The sequence below is a fragment of the Hordeum vulgare genome, chromosome 6H (genome assembly GCF_904849725.1).
Source record: "Hordeum vulgare subsp. vulgare chromosome 6H, MorexV3_pseudomolecules_assembly, whole genome shotgun sequence".
Taxonomy (NCBI): domain Eukaryota; kingdom Viridiplantae; phylum Streptophyta; class Magnoliopsida; order Poales; family Poaceae; genus Hordeum; species Hordeum vulgare.
This window is the reverse complement of record NC_058523.1, coordinates 434,708,745-434,722,806: the sequence shown is the minus strand read 5'-3', so window position 1 is coordinate 434,722,806 and position 14,062 is coordinate 434,708,745. Positions and strand designations below refer to the sequence as shown.

Below are 14,062 nucleotides of genomic sequence, written 5' to 3'. Positions count from 1 at the left end.
AACCATGACACCCCACCAGAAGCTAACTCCTGCAATAGATCAAGGCTTGGTTTTAGGTACCCATTTTTGAATGGGTCCTTTAATGCTAGAGACGAGGGTCTTAGGAAGCCAAAATAGCCCATTCAGTGGACTCATAGTAAGAACCAACAAATCTGGCATAAACATGCCCATCACTAGCACGACATAAAACATAGAATGGATTGAGTTTGCCGGCTGTGTTGGCAGGAATGGTTTTGCCCTTCTTGATGCTACCATTCTCCACCTTGTTCCTGTTCTCCTTCTGAGTCCCTTCGCCCTCTTTGACAAAGATGTCCATGAGGGTAGGGGATCGTTTGTTCCTGTTCTTCCTTTTTCTTTTCGACTTGGATGTAAGTCCAAGTCCTCCTATCCTACAACGCCCTTTTGATTGCTCAAGAGGTCGTTTATGTTTTTCTCGCCTTGGATTCATGACACAAGGCCCTTCTCAAGTTGATCCTTCAACTTGGCATTTTCCTCAACAAGATGTACATGCTCACAACAAGGGTTAGTTGTACAAGCATTATCAGTTATAATGAAAGGAGGACAAGTAGAGATCTCCTTGGTAAGCTTTGCTTGGAGTTGATCATGAGACTCTTTCAGGGAGAAATGATCACCTTTCAAGACCTTGTGATCCTTGTCAAGTGTGTCAAACTCCACTTTGAGTCTGTCATGGCCAACCCCAAGTGTAGCCTTTTCAGACTTAAGCACACGAGTAAGAACAATAGCATGATCTAGTTCCTTTTGCAATTTAGCACAGTCATCGTTGTATGAATCCTCAATAGCCAAACGAAGAGTGCGCTCCTTTTCTAGTGCAATAGATAATTCAGCAATCTCATCGGCATAGTCACGACTATGTCCTTGCAGCTCGGAGATAGTCTCCTCACGAGACTCGATGAGGTCATTAACCTCACCCAGTTGTTCCAAAAGAGCAACAAAGTGCTTCTTGGGTTCTCCTTTGATCGTACACAGAAATTTGTCAAGGTCATGCTCATTAAGTTCCACAACATCACTATCATCAACACAATTCAACAATGAAGGAGCAGTGGTGATGGTGGTCTTAATGCTGGGTGTTACCTAATCGATACCTTTCGCCATGAGGCACTTGGCGATGTGGTTATCGTTGGGGCGTTGAAGAGAAACATATTCTTGGGAGAAGGGGTGGCAATGGCGGCAGTCGCAGTTGCCACCATATCTTCATCGTCATCATCATCGGAGGGGTACTCTTCAAGTGCCACCATACCCTTTGGGTGGGGTTTCTTGACAAAGTTGTTCTTGTTTGGGAATAACTTGGTTTTGTCTTTGAGAATGAGCTTGCCCCCATTGTCTTCCCTCTTCTCATAGGGACATTCTGCCACAAAGTGACTCACATTGCCGCAGTTATAGCATGTCCTCACACGTTGCTTGGACTTGAATCCACTTGAGTTATTCTTGGAGAGGTTGGGCCTTGAGTTCCTCTTGTTGCCACAGAATTGCCTTGACGCAAGAGCCATGTGCTTATGATAAGCATACTTAGTGTCTTCAGGGCAACTCTCCTCTTCCTCATCCTCTTCTTCTTCTTCAGAAGCAGCCTTTGCCTTTAAATCAAGGTTGGGTGAAGCTCTCTTTGACCGAACGCGAGCAAGTGCATTATCAGCGGTCTTGTTCATGATTGACATTGCAATGAATTCATCCAACACCTCACTGGAAGACAAGGAGTGGAAATCTGGTCGTTGGCGAATGACGGATGACATGGCTTTGTTAAATGGAATGATGGCCTTGAGAAACTTGCGCTTGATCCATGTGTCATCCACATTCTTGCTCCCATGATCCTTGAGAGCAACAACAATAGCAGTCACCCTTCGATAGAGATCACAAGGGTCCTCATCTTCCTTCATCACAAACTCATCGGCCTCATCAAGCACCACTTCATAGTTGGACCGTTGAATGCTTGAGCTTCCCTTGTACATCACCATAATGTGCTCCCAACAGTCCTTAGCCAGAGTGAAGGGGCGCGAGTGAGGAAGATCTTCAGGAGGCACTGCGGACTGGAGAATAAATAATGCGAAGTGATTATATTGATTGTCCGCTTCTTCTCTTGGAGTGAGGTTGCTTGGGTCATGAGGATAGTAGCCTTGCTTGATGATTCTCCATAAATTTGTTGAGATGTGATTCAAATGAGACTTAATAGAAAACACCAAGTTAGCAAAATCACCCTTAACAAGCTTAGGAGGAGGACCAACAGGATTAATACGCGGTGTAGGAGCCGGTCCTCTATAGACCATGGGAGGTGGAACTGAGGCATAGGTTCCAGTCCCATTATTTTTGAGAGGGGAAGAAGGTCACATACCTTTAGTCGCTTCCCTAGAGGAATTGGCCTCTGAATCCGTGTTGGCGGGTTTAACCACCAACGCCGGTTGAGAAGAACTTTTCATTCCCTCAATTAACTCTTTAAGCATGGTCTTGACTTCGTTCGTCAAGGACGTCCTGAGGTTAGCCATAGCCGCATTCAAGTCATCCCTTGTGACCGAAGTCAAGGCCACGGCCTCGGGTTGCCCATGGGCTCCTACCTCATCATCATCTATACTCTTCGGGTGGTGAAACCCTTAATAAAGAGACCTGGCTGTGATACCAATTGAAAGGGTCGATATGGTTGACTGGAGGGGGGGGGTGAATAGGCAACGTCCACTTTTTAATTACTCTTAACAAGTTAGGGTTAGCAACATAAAGGTTCTCTAAAATGACAACTAGGTGATGAACCTATATGATGCTACCAACTATAATCGCTAAGGCAAGTAAGAAATAGTCTACAACAATAACATACACAATGTAAAGATTAGAGATAACCGCAAGTGGAACCAATGAAGACGAGGATGTGTTACCGAAGTTCCTTCCCTTTGACAGGAAGTACGTCTCCGTTGGAGCGGTGTGGAGGCACAATGCTCCCCAATAAGACACTAGGGCCACCGTATTCTCCTCACGCACTCACACAATGCAAGGTGCCGTGATTCCACTATGGGTGCTCTTGAAGGCGGTGACCGAACCTTTACAAACAAGGTTGGGGCTAACTCCACACAAAGCTTGGAGGCTCCCAACAAGACCAAGGAGCTTCACCACAATGGAATGTGGCTCCGAGGTGACCTCAACCGTCTAGGGTGCTCAAACACCCAAGAGTAACAAGATCCGCAAGGGATTAGTGGGGGGAATCAATTTTCTCTTGGTGGAAGTGTAGATCTTGGCCTTCTCAACCAATCCCTAGGAAATCAACAAGTTTGATTAGCTAGGGAGAGAGATCGGGCACTTTTGAGCTTAGGGAGAAACACTGGAGCTTGGGAGGGTCAAAGGTAGGGTTCTTGAGCAAGAAGAACCCTTTATATAGTGGGGAAAAATCCAACCGTTTTCCTCACTCACAGCACGAGCCCAGCGGTACTACCGCTGGCAGCAGCGGTACTACCGCTGACCCTCCAACAGTACTACCGCTGGTTGTAGCGGTACTACCACTAGCTGCAGCGGTACTACCGCTGAGCCCATGGTAGAGCAAAGATACTATCGGGCCAACCACCGCCAAGAAAGTCTTCGCAAAAAGTCTGACGTAGTACAGCCGCAAGGATGACGGTACTAAAGTCCTGGAGCGGTACTACCGCTGACCAGGGGTCGTACTACCGCTGGGCCAGCGGTACTACCGCTAGAGGACATTTTTGCAAGAAGAGAAAGACCAGAGAGGGGAAAAGCTCCATAGTTTCAAGGGAAAGGAGATGGAGAAAAAGTGTGTGCGTGCAAGATTGATTCCACCCAAACCTTCCCAATACTGATCCCTCTTAATAGTACGGCGTTCCTACGACTCAAAACCACCAAAGAGAATCGTAGAAGACACCGTGCTTCTATACCACGGAGGGTGCCGAATCGTCTTGTGACTTTGTCATGTATTATATGAAATGCTCAATGCACACGATTAGTCCACTAAGGTACTGTCATCAATCACCAAAATTACTTAGGCATAAATATGCCCTAACACATGGAATACTAGTATTATCACCAACTTGAGGTTGTTGTTCCAAATTAGGAAGAGATGCATTCGGTTGCTTTATCACACCCAATGGGTTCTCAAGTAGTGGAGTTCATGTAGCCAATGCATCCAACCTTATTTTGACAAAGGCCTCAACAGAATCATCATGCTCCCCCTTTTGCTTACCAAGGGCCCTTTCTAGATCCTGAGAGGTGAAGGATTTGTGCACTTCCGAAGAAGTTGGATCTTTCGAAAGTGGGAGTGCAACAAGGGGGTTCCCATCCTTATCCATCTCGCTCTATGGCGGTTAAGCCAAAATATTACAGAACCGAGATCTGATAACAATCAAAAGGATCAACCTGGACCTAGAGGGGGGGGGGTGAATAGGTACAGTTACAAATTTTAATAGTTACTTAGCAATTTTAGGCAATAACGCGGAATATGAGAGTGAACCTAACAATTGCAAAGGTGATAAGTTTACATGTATAGTGAGCTAGTTAAGCAAATAAATAGATAAACAACACAATGTAAAGTATGACAACACGAGTATACAAGTAACCACAAGTAGGGAGCTAGGTTAGGGATAACCTCAACTCCGAGAGACTAGGATGTATGTCGATGTTCACTTCCTTGGAGGGAAGCTAGGACACCATTTAGAGATGTGGATGTTACCATGAAGGTACACCAATGCCATGAAGGCTCACCATATTATCTCCTTGAGAAAACACCACTAAGTCGTTTCTCAACCACTAGTGGTAGAACTTGCGGTGATCTCCAAACCCTCACAAAACTTTTAGGGGTAATCACAATGGTTTGATTGCTCTCCGAAGAACTCCTACCGCATAGGAGTTTCCAGCCTCCAAGAGTAACAAGATCAAGGGACACACTCACACCTTTCTCAAATCACGAATTCCTTTAGTTGACTGGAGGGGAGAGAGACGAGCCATCTATATTGGAGCAACACTCAAGAATCCTCATAAATGCACTTGGGATCTAGGATTTGGTGTAAGAACAACAGAGTGAGAGAAATATTGTTCTTGAGATCTTTAATTGTGTTGGTCAACCCTCACCTGGAGTGGGAAAAGGGTATATGTAGTAGTATTAGTGTAGATATGACCGTTGGAGACCACTTAAGTTGCGGAGTTACCAGACGTCCAAAGGACACCGGTCGTCCACATCAAAAACAAAGATCGGGCATCCAACGAGATTCCCGGTCGTCGGGACACTAGAAAGTGGAGTTGGCAAGCGAAGGAGCAGAGGAAACATGGGAACCACGGATCGGATGCCCGTAGAACGTCGGACATTCGGTGACCGGTCGTTTGGATAGACCAGAAATCCGTTGATTCGGTGCTGGTGTGGGGGCAACGGATTTTCAAAGAACACCGGAAATTTGGTTGGCTGTGAGGCGCCACACACCCGGACAAAACAAAGGCAGAATATGATAGTAAAAGATGGAGACCAAAACCGTGAAGTTTTCGTGAGTTTTGAGCAAGTCTTTTGCGGGAGCTAGTGAACACCTCTTAATAGTGCGGGATCTCTATACTCAAGAGTAAACCAAAAAGAGCTAGAACTTTTTTGTCTTGTTTCTCCGTACTTGAGCATTTTGATTATATTAGTCATGATCCGCACAATAGTCTTTTGAGAACTAGACCTGAGATGCACTTGACATAAATGGTTAGTTACCTATATGCATGTTGTCGGCAACATCAAAATATGATTAAGGGAATGATTGCACTTTCAGAGGGTCTCATCTCCTGTGCAGCAATTTTCGGGTGGCCTTTATACCAACTTGATACGAAGAATGCCTTCTTGAATGGGAACTTAGTGGAGGAGGTATAAAGGGAGATTCCACATGGATTCTCGACTTCTGATTCTGTTGGCAAGGTTTGCAAGCTAAGATAAACTCTTTATATACTGAAGTAGTCCCCAAGATCTTGGTTTGACAAGTTTAGATGGGCGTTGTGTGATATGGGGTATGGATAATACTATGGTGCCCCCAAAGGGAAAATAACCATCCTTGTAATTTATGTTGATCATATCATTATCACCGATGATGATGACGTGGATATAGTGAGGTTTAAAGGGTGTCTCAATAAGGCCTTTGAAGTTAAAGATCATTCTTGACTCAAATATTTCCTTCGTATAGAAGTGGTCAGGTGTGGAAAAGGAATAGCGCTTTCTCAAATAAACTATACTCTCGACCTCCTGTGTGCTGTAGGCATGTTAGGTTATCGAGCTCCTTGGACCCTAATTGATCACAATGATAAAGTGACGGCTCGATCATGTTGTCTCGTAAATAAATAGAAAATCAATGATTGGTGGGAAGATTAATGTACTTGTGTCATACATGACCATGCATTGCTTTTGAAGTAAGTGTTGTGAGTAGATATATGCATGAGCCTAGGAGTGAACATCTTGAGCCAATGTATAGCATATTTAGATACTTGAAAGGTTCCCTTGGAAAAGGTCTGATATACGAGAGTCATGAACGCCTTGTCATGGATGGTTATTATGATGCAGATTGGTCAGGTAACTGGATAACAGTAGACCAACTTCAGGCCATTGTGTTTTTGTTGGAGGGAATCTTGTGTCTCGGAGAAGCAAGGAACAACTTATTGTTTCCAAATCAACCATAGAGGTTGAATATAGAACCATGTATCACGGATTGAAGCAAGTTTTCATGGACAAGGAATCTATTAAAATAGCTGAAGATATTGAAGACCACTTGTATGAACGTATGGTACGATAACAAGTCGAAACAACCGAGTTCAACATTATAGAACCAAACATGTGGAGATTGGTAGATTCTTTACCAATGAAAAACCAGATGTTGGGATTATAAAGATAGAGTAGGTGATCTTAAGGCAATAGATTACACATTGCTTGATTAAAGGGCCGGGAACGAGAGCATGCAACTTAATGTATGACAATATGAGAATGGTGTGAGGGGTCGGGCGGACAAGTATGCCATCAACAGTAGTTGCCTAACCTTCGTCATCGGATACATGCATAAAGGCTTAACATATTAATGATGGTGACGAGAAGAAAATCAACCTCGAACAGAAGAAGACCAAACTCGAAGAGAGAAAAGTTAAGCTCGTGGGCACTTCAAAGGATACTAAAATATTAACCATGAGAATGGGCAAGTTAGATCCTGATGCGACGATGATCATGCACGTCATCTGTGTAAGGATGTTGAAGCGCTTGACGGCCACCATGAAGACGTATGAAAAGGAGGCCGTTAGTGAGGAGGAGGTGGCGACATAGTGACTCCGGAGGCTCGAACAACTGCCCTAGTAGGGCAAAAAATTAGCACGAACTATCGAACTATAACTTTTTTATCACACGCATGTAAAAACTACCCAAATGATAACACCTGCACGTATGGCAGGTTTGTACTTCGTCCTCACGCGTCTATCCACGTTGATTCTGTTTTGCACGAATCTTAAAGGAATCTATTGGAATTTTAGTGCCACGTAGGCATCATCGTGTGCGTGGGCGTTGGAGAGTTCGCCTACACGACCCACAACGCGCGGTTGCCAGCTGCGTCGTGTGGGCGAACCAGTTTCTACCCATACAATCACCACCTAGTCCACGCGCGTGTGGGCGAACTGCTCTTCGCCCACACGACGCTCATACGTTGCTAGATGGCAACTGCAAGTTACGCGTATGTGACAACTTGGTAAACACACATGACAACTACGATTCGTTGCTAGATGGCAACTAGAGTTGCGTGTTCGTGGCAACCAGGTAAACACACATGGCAACTGTGATTATCCACACGTGATAACTATGGTTGGACCACGTGCGGCAAGTAGGTAAACATACATGACAACTATCCCTCGATAACTAAAGTGTCATCCCACGGGTAATTATAGTTAACCAAAACAGAGAGAGTTGACATGCTTTTACAACTACATTCGCCATCCCGGGTAACTAGATTTGCCATCCCGAAGGTAACTAAAATGTCATCTCGTGGGTAACTAACGTAGCTGCGTCAAGATGTGTGCGCAGATTTGCTTCGTGCCACACGTGCGAGTGAGGATGAATAATGCTTTTTGAACGTGTGACACGAAGTAGATGCGTCCACACGTGTGAACAATTTTATTATTCGCCCACCTACAATTCATATGAACTGCCTCCTCCGTACACCACACACGTTGTGTGAACGGATGTCTAATATGTCATACGTGTGGTGAATATCAACACCACAAACTATAAACGAGGTGCTATGAACACCGCATTAAATTTGCTCATACACATCCGAAATGAAGGAGCTTGTGTCCTAGCCGATCAGTCCCAGCATCCATGATGCTCACACCCACCGCTAAACACTAGAAACACACTGGTTAGTTGCTCGCACGTGGCATGACATGCCACGCACGTGCGTGGCCCCATGGACCATCACTCCGATCAGAGCCGCGCCCCTGGCCCTGGCCTCGGGTTGACCAGTTTCTCACCGACTCACCCGAAGAGTCCTCTGCGAACGGCACCAAAAACTCGCACCAACACAAAACACACTTGTCTACACGCGGACAAACTTGGGCGACCAACGAAGGACAGCAGCGCTCATCAGCGTCGTTCCCTTCAGACGGCAAAAAAACATGCTACTAGCTGCTGCTACCCAAGCTAGCGCAGCAATTTCCCTCCCTCTTCCTCCCTCCTCCTCCCCTGCTCTAGCCCGAGGACATAAAAAATATACTACTGAGAAAAAGAATCCCACTATCTCATGACATATGGAGGAGAGAGAAGGGGCAGCAATCCCACTACGGTCATCCACAAGACATTCCTTCCTCTCCCTCTCTTCCGTGTGCTCGAGACGACATCTAGCAGCTGCTCCTCCCCGTCCTTCCCTCGCCCCTCCTTCTCTCCTCCTGTTCATAGCGCGGCCGGCGAGGATTTCCGTCGGCGAGCACGAGAAGCAATTGGGATCGATCCTTGGATGGATGCAGCCCAGTGGCACCAGGTGAGCTGATGATATTCATACGTGACCCTCCCGAATCCAGGTTACCACGACATCGATGCTCGACCGCATCTAGGGCCTTGCATGCAAGATCTCTCGCCACGGCTGGCCAGTTGGCTTCTTCTTGCAGATCTTGTTGCTGTGTTCTTGCCTTCTTGGTCTGACTATTCCTTTTACCATGCCCTCGATGTTTGCGCTCGCTTTCCTTGATGGGATATGACGATCTTGCGCGCCTTTGCTGTTCTTGGGAACCGCCATGGCCAACCTTTTGTTTCTGCTGCAGATCTATATGCATGTATGGCCATGTCTCTCTCTCTCTCTCTCTTCTCTCCCCTTCTCTTCTGTCCGTGTGTTGTCTTCTCCGTTGGCGTCGAGCTCAGGTCTCGGGGCCTTTAATTCTCCCCTGTCTCCGCTTTTAATCCTCGAAAGGCGCATACACGGGCACGCACCGCTTTTCTTTGCCTTTGTTCCTGCCTTTCTTTCTTATCCTTTCCCCTCATCCTTTTCATCTCTCTTTTCTCCTAGCTTTCCCCTTCTCTTTCCTCCGGCGCCTTGCATCAAAAGAGTAGCCATGTCTTGGATGATGTAGCAGCGACGGTACTGCCAAGCCGGCCACAAGCGCAACCCTACAAACAAAGTTGTGTTTTGTGTGGTGGTGGTGGTGTGTTTCTCTCTCATCTTTTCGTTTCCTTTTTTCCCCACCTTTTTCATTCTCCTTTTCCCCGCCCTTTAATCTCACTTTGTATCCATTTGCTTGGTTCTTTGTTGCACCATAAGAATCCTCTCACCTCAGGCTCTCAGTGTCATATCCCCCCATCCATTCCTCTCTCTACAGCATGTTCTTGGCCTATTACTAGTTCTTATTACTACTTGCGTTAACATTTGACGATTCGGCTTTGTGACATCTAATGAAGTGCAATATGTGTCCATCACCAGGGGCTAGGGCTCGTGAAGCCCATGGAGGAGATGATCATGGCTGGAAACCCAAATCCTAATCCTAATGGGAACCCGAGCCCACAGCCGGCGCCGCCGTCTGGCGCCGAAGCCCAGAGGGCTCCCCTCCCTGGCCAGCCGGCAGCAGGAGCGGGCGCGGCGGCCGGGACGGGCTCCACCGAGCGGAAGGCGGCGCGGCCGCAGAAGGAGAAGGCAATCAACTGCCCGAGGTGCAACTCTACCAACACCAAGTTCTGCTACTACAACAACTACAGCCTCCAGCAGCCGCGCTACTTCTGCAAGACGTGCCGCCGCTACTGGACCGAGGGCGGCTCGCTCCGCAACGTGCCCGTCGGCGGCGGCTCACGGAAGAACAAGAGATCGTCGTCCTCGGTGGTGTCGTCCGCGGCGGGCGCCGTCTCTACATCCGGGGCGGCGTCTGGGACGGTCCCCGTCGGCGGGATGCCGGCCAAGAACCCGAAGCTGATGCACGAGGGCGCGCACGACCTCAACCTGGCGTTCCCGCACCACCACGGCCGCGTCTTGCACCCGTCCGAGTTCGCGGCGTTCCCTAGCCTGGAGAGCAGCAGCGTCTGCAACCCGGGAGGCGCCATGGCGGCCAATGGCGTGGGCGGTGGGAGGGGCATGGGCACGTTTTCAGCGATGGAGCTGCTGAGGAGCACCGGCTGCTACGTACCGCTGCCGCAGGTGCAGCTCGGGATGCCGCCGGAGTACGCAGCCGCGGGGTTTGCGCTTGGCGAGTTCCGCATGCCCCTGCAGCATCAGCAGCAACATCACCAGCAGCAGCAGCAGCAGCAGCAACAACATCACCAGCATCAGCATCAGCAACACCAGCAGCAGCAGCAGCAGCAGCAGGTTCAGAACATGCTCGGGTTCTCGCTGGACACGGGAGGAGGTGGCGACGGCGGGGGATACGGCGGCGGGTTGCAGGGGGCGCAGGAGAGCGCAACGGGAAGGATGCTGTTCCCCTTTGAGGACTTGAAGCCGGGGGCTAACGCAGCTGGAGGTGGTGGTGCAAGTGGCGGTGATCAGTTTGAGCACAGCAAAGAGCAAGGCGGCGGCGGTGGCCATGAGACCCTGGGGTTCTGGAATAACAGCATGATCGGGAACGGCAGCAGCAATGACGCCGGCGGTGGCGGTGGCGGCGGCTCGTGGTAGGATGGCGACAGCATGCATGGCTCATGCACACGCGGTTGTCAGCATGTGGAGATGATAGGGATAGAGACAAGCGGGTTAATAAGCGGTGGTGGTGATTAGTGTTACATATGGCGTTTGATCCTTCTTTTGATTGCGTTTGGTTTTTCTACTGTTCTTGGCCTTCCTTCCTTAATTTCTTGGTGTTTGTTCATGTGTGTGGTGACGATCAACTTGGGGGTCTAACACAGCTGAGTACACAGATTAAGTAAGGTGTGTTGAACTAGTGATTATACGGCTTCTACTATTTATCTTCTGCAACTGAATCTCTCATCTCTGATCACCATGACAATTTCATATGAAGTTGTTCATGTAGATGCACCATTTTTTTTTACCACATGGTTCGAGTCGAACATCGACTAGATTGGCATTGTCAGACTCTTCTTTTGTCTTTAGGTTTTGCATGCATGCATCGGACCGTGCAGTATGTGGGTGAATGGATGTTGTGAAGGTTCATTCAATTTCAGTGCAAGATTGGCATCATCACTCGTCAGTCAGTCAACACTCAACACATTGCTCTACAGTCAGTTTGACACACTGTGCAGGCTGCAGGATCCTATATCGATCGGTTTGCTGTACTGATCTAGAGGGCTACCTAGTAGCAGGCGTGTTTTCATGATCCACGGCTTTAGAACAACTTGTAATGTGTATTTTATTGCCGTTTATATTATATACAAAATACATTAATATATAGACATATTTCCCTCATCATTCGCAATATGTATTTTTTTTACCCTGCATGCCTGTCAACACATATCTGCCCTCTCCTTGTGTGCTCTTTTCTTGTAGCAGGCAGGCTAGCTCTGAGATGTCGTATCTCGCCATCATCCCAAAACCAAGAATCTTCCAGCCATGAAAAGCACTAGCGGTAGGAGGAGAAAAGCAGCGGAATGGAGGAGAGAATATGTATGTATGACAAGCACCCTTACCCCCCCCCCCCCCCCCCCTCTCTCTGTACACACACACCCACGAAACATTATCATATGTGCGTGCTCGTTTGTACGATCCATGGCTTTTTTCTAAACCAGTAGTGCCCTAGCCTATCCTCATCAATATCTTGCACGCCCCTTGCATCCTGCCCAGAGTACCTGACCTCTATTAATCTTTTGTTTTCCTTGAATTCTAGTACTACTAGGTCTAGGAGTACTCTTTGGAGCCCACAAAAACATTCTCCTAGAGATGGGGTCCTGCCATATAATAATCGGTCACCTTATTGCATTTGGCCAACCTTAGATACAAATAAACTACCACTGTCATATTTAATGTGCTGCTATGACTACTCATCATTAAGGAAGATAAGATATGGTATGGTATGTTTGGGTGTGTGTGCAAGTGCAACCATGTCCTACAGTCCTAGTAGGCCATTGGCCCATACATGATACATCTGGTTCCCATGGCTCTCCTGTATATCATCCCTCCTACGGTACTAGCTTACTACAATTGGTCATTCAACAATAGTCACAATATACTAACGTCAATTCCCAATATACTAACGTCAATTCCAACGCACGACCCATCCGGAAGTACGTTTTGACGTTAGTATATTGTGGTCGTATCCGGGCCATTTTTAAGATGCGGTGACGGTGTGACCAACGCACGGACCCATCCTTGGCCGCATCCTTTCCGCCTCATTTTCAAACACAAGCATTCGAATAGCCACGACCCATAGATCATGCAAGCGGTCCTAGATCACGCCAGCAGCACATCGAGCCTACACGTCCTCGCCGACAACACAGCCAGCGGCCGACAACACAACCGGCGACCGGCAACACAGCCGGCCTCCAAAAGAATAGGTTTTTCGTCGACAACACAGCCAGCGGCCGGCAACACAGCCGGCCTCCAAAAGAATAGGTTTTTCGCCGGCAACACAGCCAGCGGCCGGCTCGCCATGCCAGCCTCCTAGTTTAGGCCATCGATGTCAAACATCTCTTTCTACCGGGCCTCGAACCAGCTTCTTGTCTTCTCGCTCATCTTGCTCAAGTCCACGCTCATGATCACCAGCGTCACTCTTGTCCAAAAAACAATTCCCTTTTGTTGCGCACCGACTCTAGGATCTTGGCCAATATCCTTCCAACTTTCGCAAATTAACTTGTCCTCATCTTGTGTGTATGATCCCATACGAATGCTCTTCTTCCTCATTTGAGCTTCCGCTCTTTGGGTGAGCTCGTCGATGAACAATGGCTCGCCCGAAATATCGATGCCGTCCTCTTCTTCTTCATCACCTTCGCAATATATGTCATCTTCTTCATGCCACAAGTCACCATGGTCGGCCTCGAAGTCTTCATTGGCTATGTACTCGCCGCGGCCATCTTGGCTCTGGGTATCCTCCGGATCAAAGGTTCCGCCCTGCCCACCTGTCTGGAAGGCCTCGCCATAGCCCTCGAAGATAACATTCTCCATGAACTAGCCGTAGAAAGGGTCCTCGACCGTTGGCGTCGGTGTTGGCATTTTGCCGAACAGGACGCGGGGCGACGACATGGTGGCCGTAGACGGTGGCCGGGCTTGCTTTCTTTGCATCTCGACGGACGGGCGGTCGCCGCGGCAGGACCCTGGCGTGACGTTGAGGTCGATGACGGACAAGGGGCGCGGCATGGACGACGCGATCACACTAACTTTTGGCGACCCCGACAAATGGGTCTGGGCTTGGCACCTTGGCAGAGGGAAACTGGGCGACAATGGCGTGGTCGACGACGTCGGGGAGGGGCACTGCGGAGGCCGGACGATCGACGAGCCTGTGCTCGCCGGCCTAACGAGCGCAGCCGCGAAGCTCGTCGGACGGCACAACCCCATCCTCAGGAGGGTGTGCGCTTTGCTGACGATGTCCTCCTTCTGTTGAGCATCGGCCTTCTGCCACGCGGCCTCCACCGCAGGGAGCTCGATGGCGTACGCTGTCGCGACATCCTTCCTCTTCGCCTCCGTCACCGGTTTCGCCTCTTGGCCGATTCCGCATC

The 14,062-nt window shown here is 48.5% G+C and overlaps 1 protein-coding gene across 3 annotated transcripts; it reads left to right on the top strand.

Moving 5' to 3' along the window:
• The first annotated feature begins 8,533 nt into the window (after positions 1-8,533).
• Positions 8,534-11,344, top strand: LOC123403066 (dof zinc finger protein 2-like). 3 transcript variants are annotated; one of them, XM_045097038.1, is made up of 2 exons: positions 8,534-8,966; positions 9,900-11,344. In XM_045097038.1, exons 1-2 carry the CDS (start codon positions 8,730-8,732, stop codon positions 11,073-11,075), a joined length of 1,413 nt encoding a protein of 470 aa, XP_044952973.1. In that variant the 5' UTR covers positions 8,534-8,729; the 3' UTR covers positions 11,076-11,344. The 3 variants fall into 3 exon arrangements, with proteins under 3 accessions (XP_044952973.1, XP_044952974.1, XP_044952975.1); XM_045097039.1 differs by lacking the exon at positions 8,534-8,966 and adding an exon at positions 8,987-9,258; XM_045097040.1 differs by lacking the exon at positions 8,534-8,966 and adding an exon at positions 9,297-9,624.
• Positions 11,345-14,062: the final 2,718 nt, after the last annotated feature.

Excerpts from the sequence above, each read along its gene's own strand:
- LOC123403066 (XM_045097038.1), top strand. The coding sequence starts at position 8,730 with ATGACATATGGAGGAGAGAGAAGGGGCAGCAATCCCACTACGGTCATC. Across the intron at positions 8,967-9,899 it reads ATGCAGCCCAGTGGCACCAG|GGGCTAGGGCTCGTGAAGCC; the intron begins GTGAGCTGATGA and ends GTCCATCACCAG.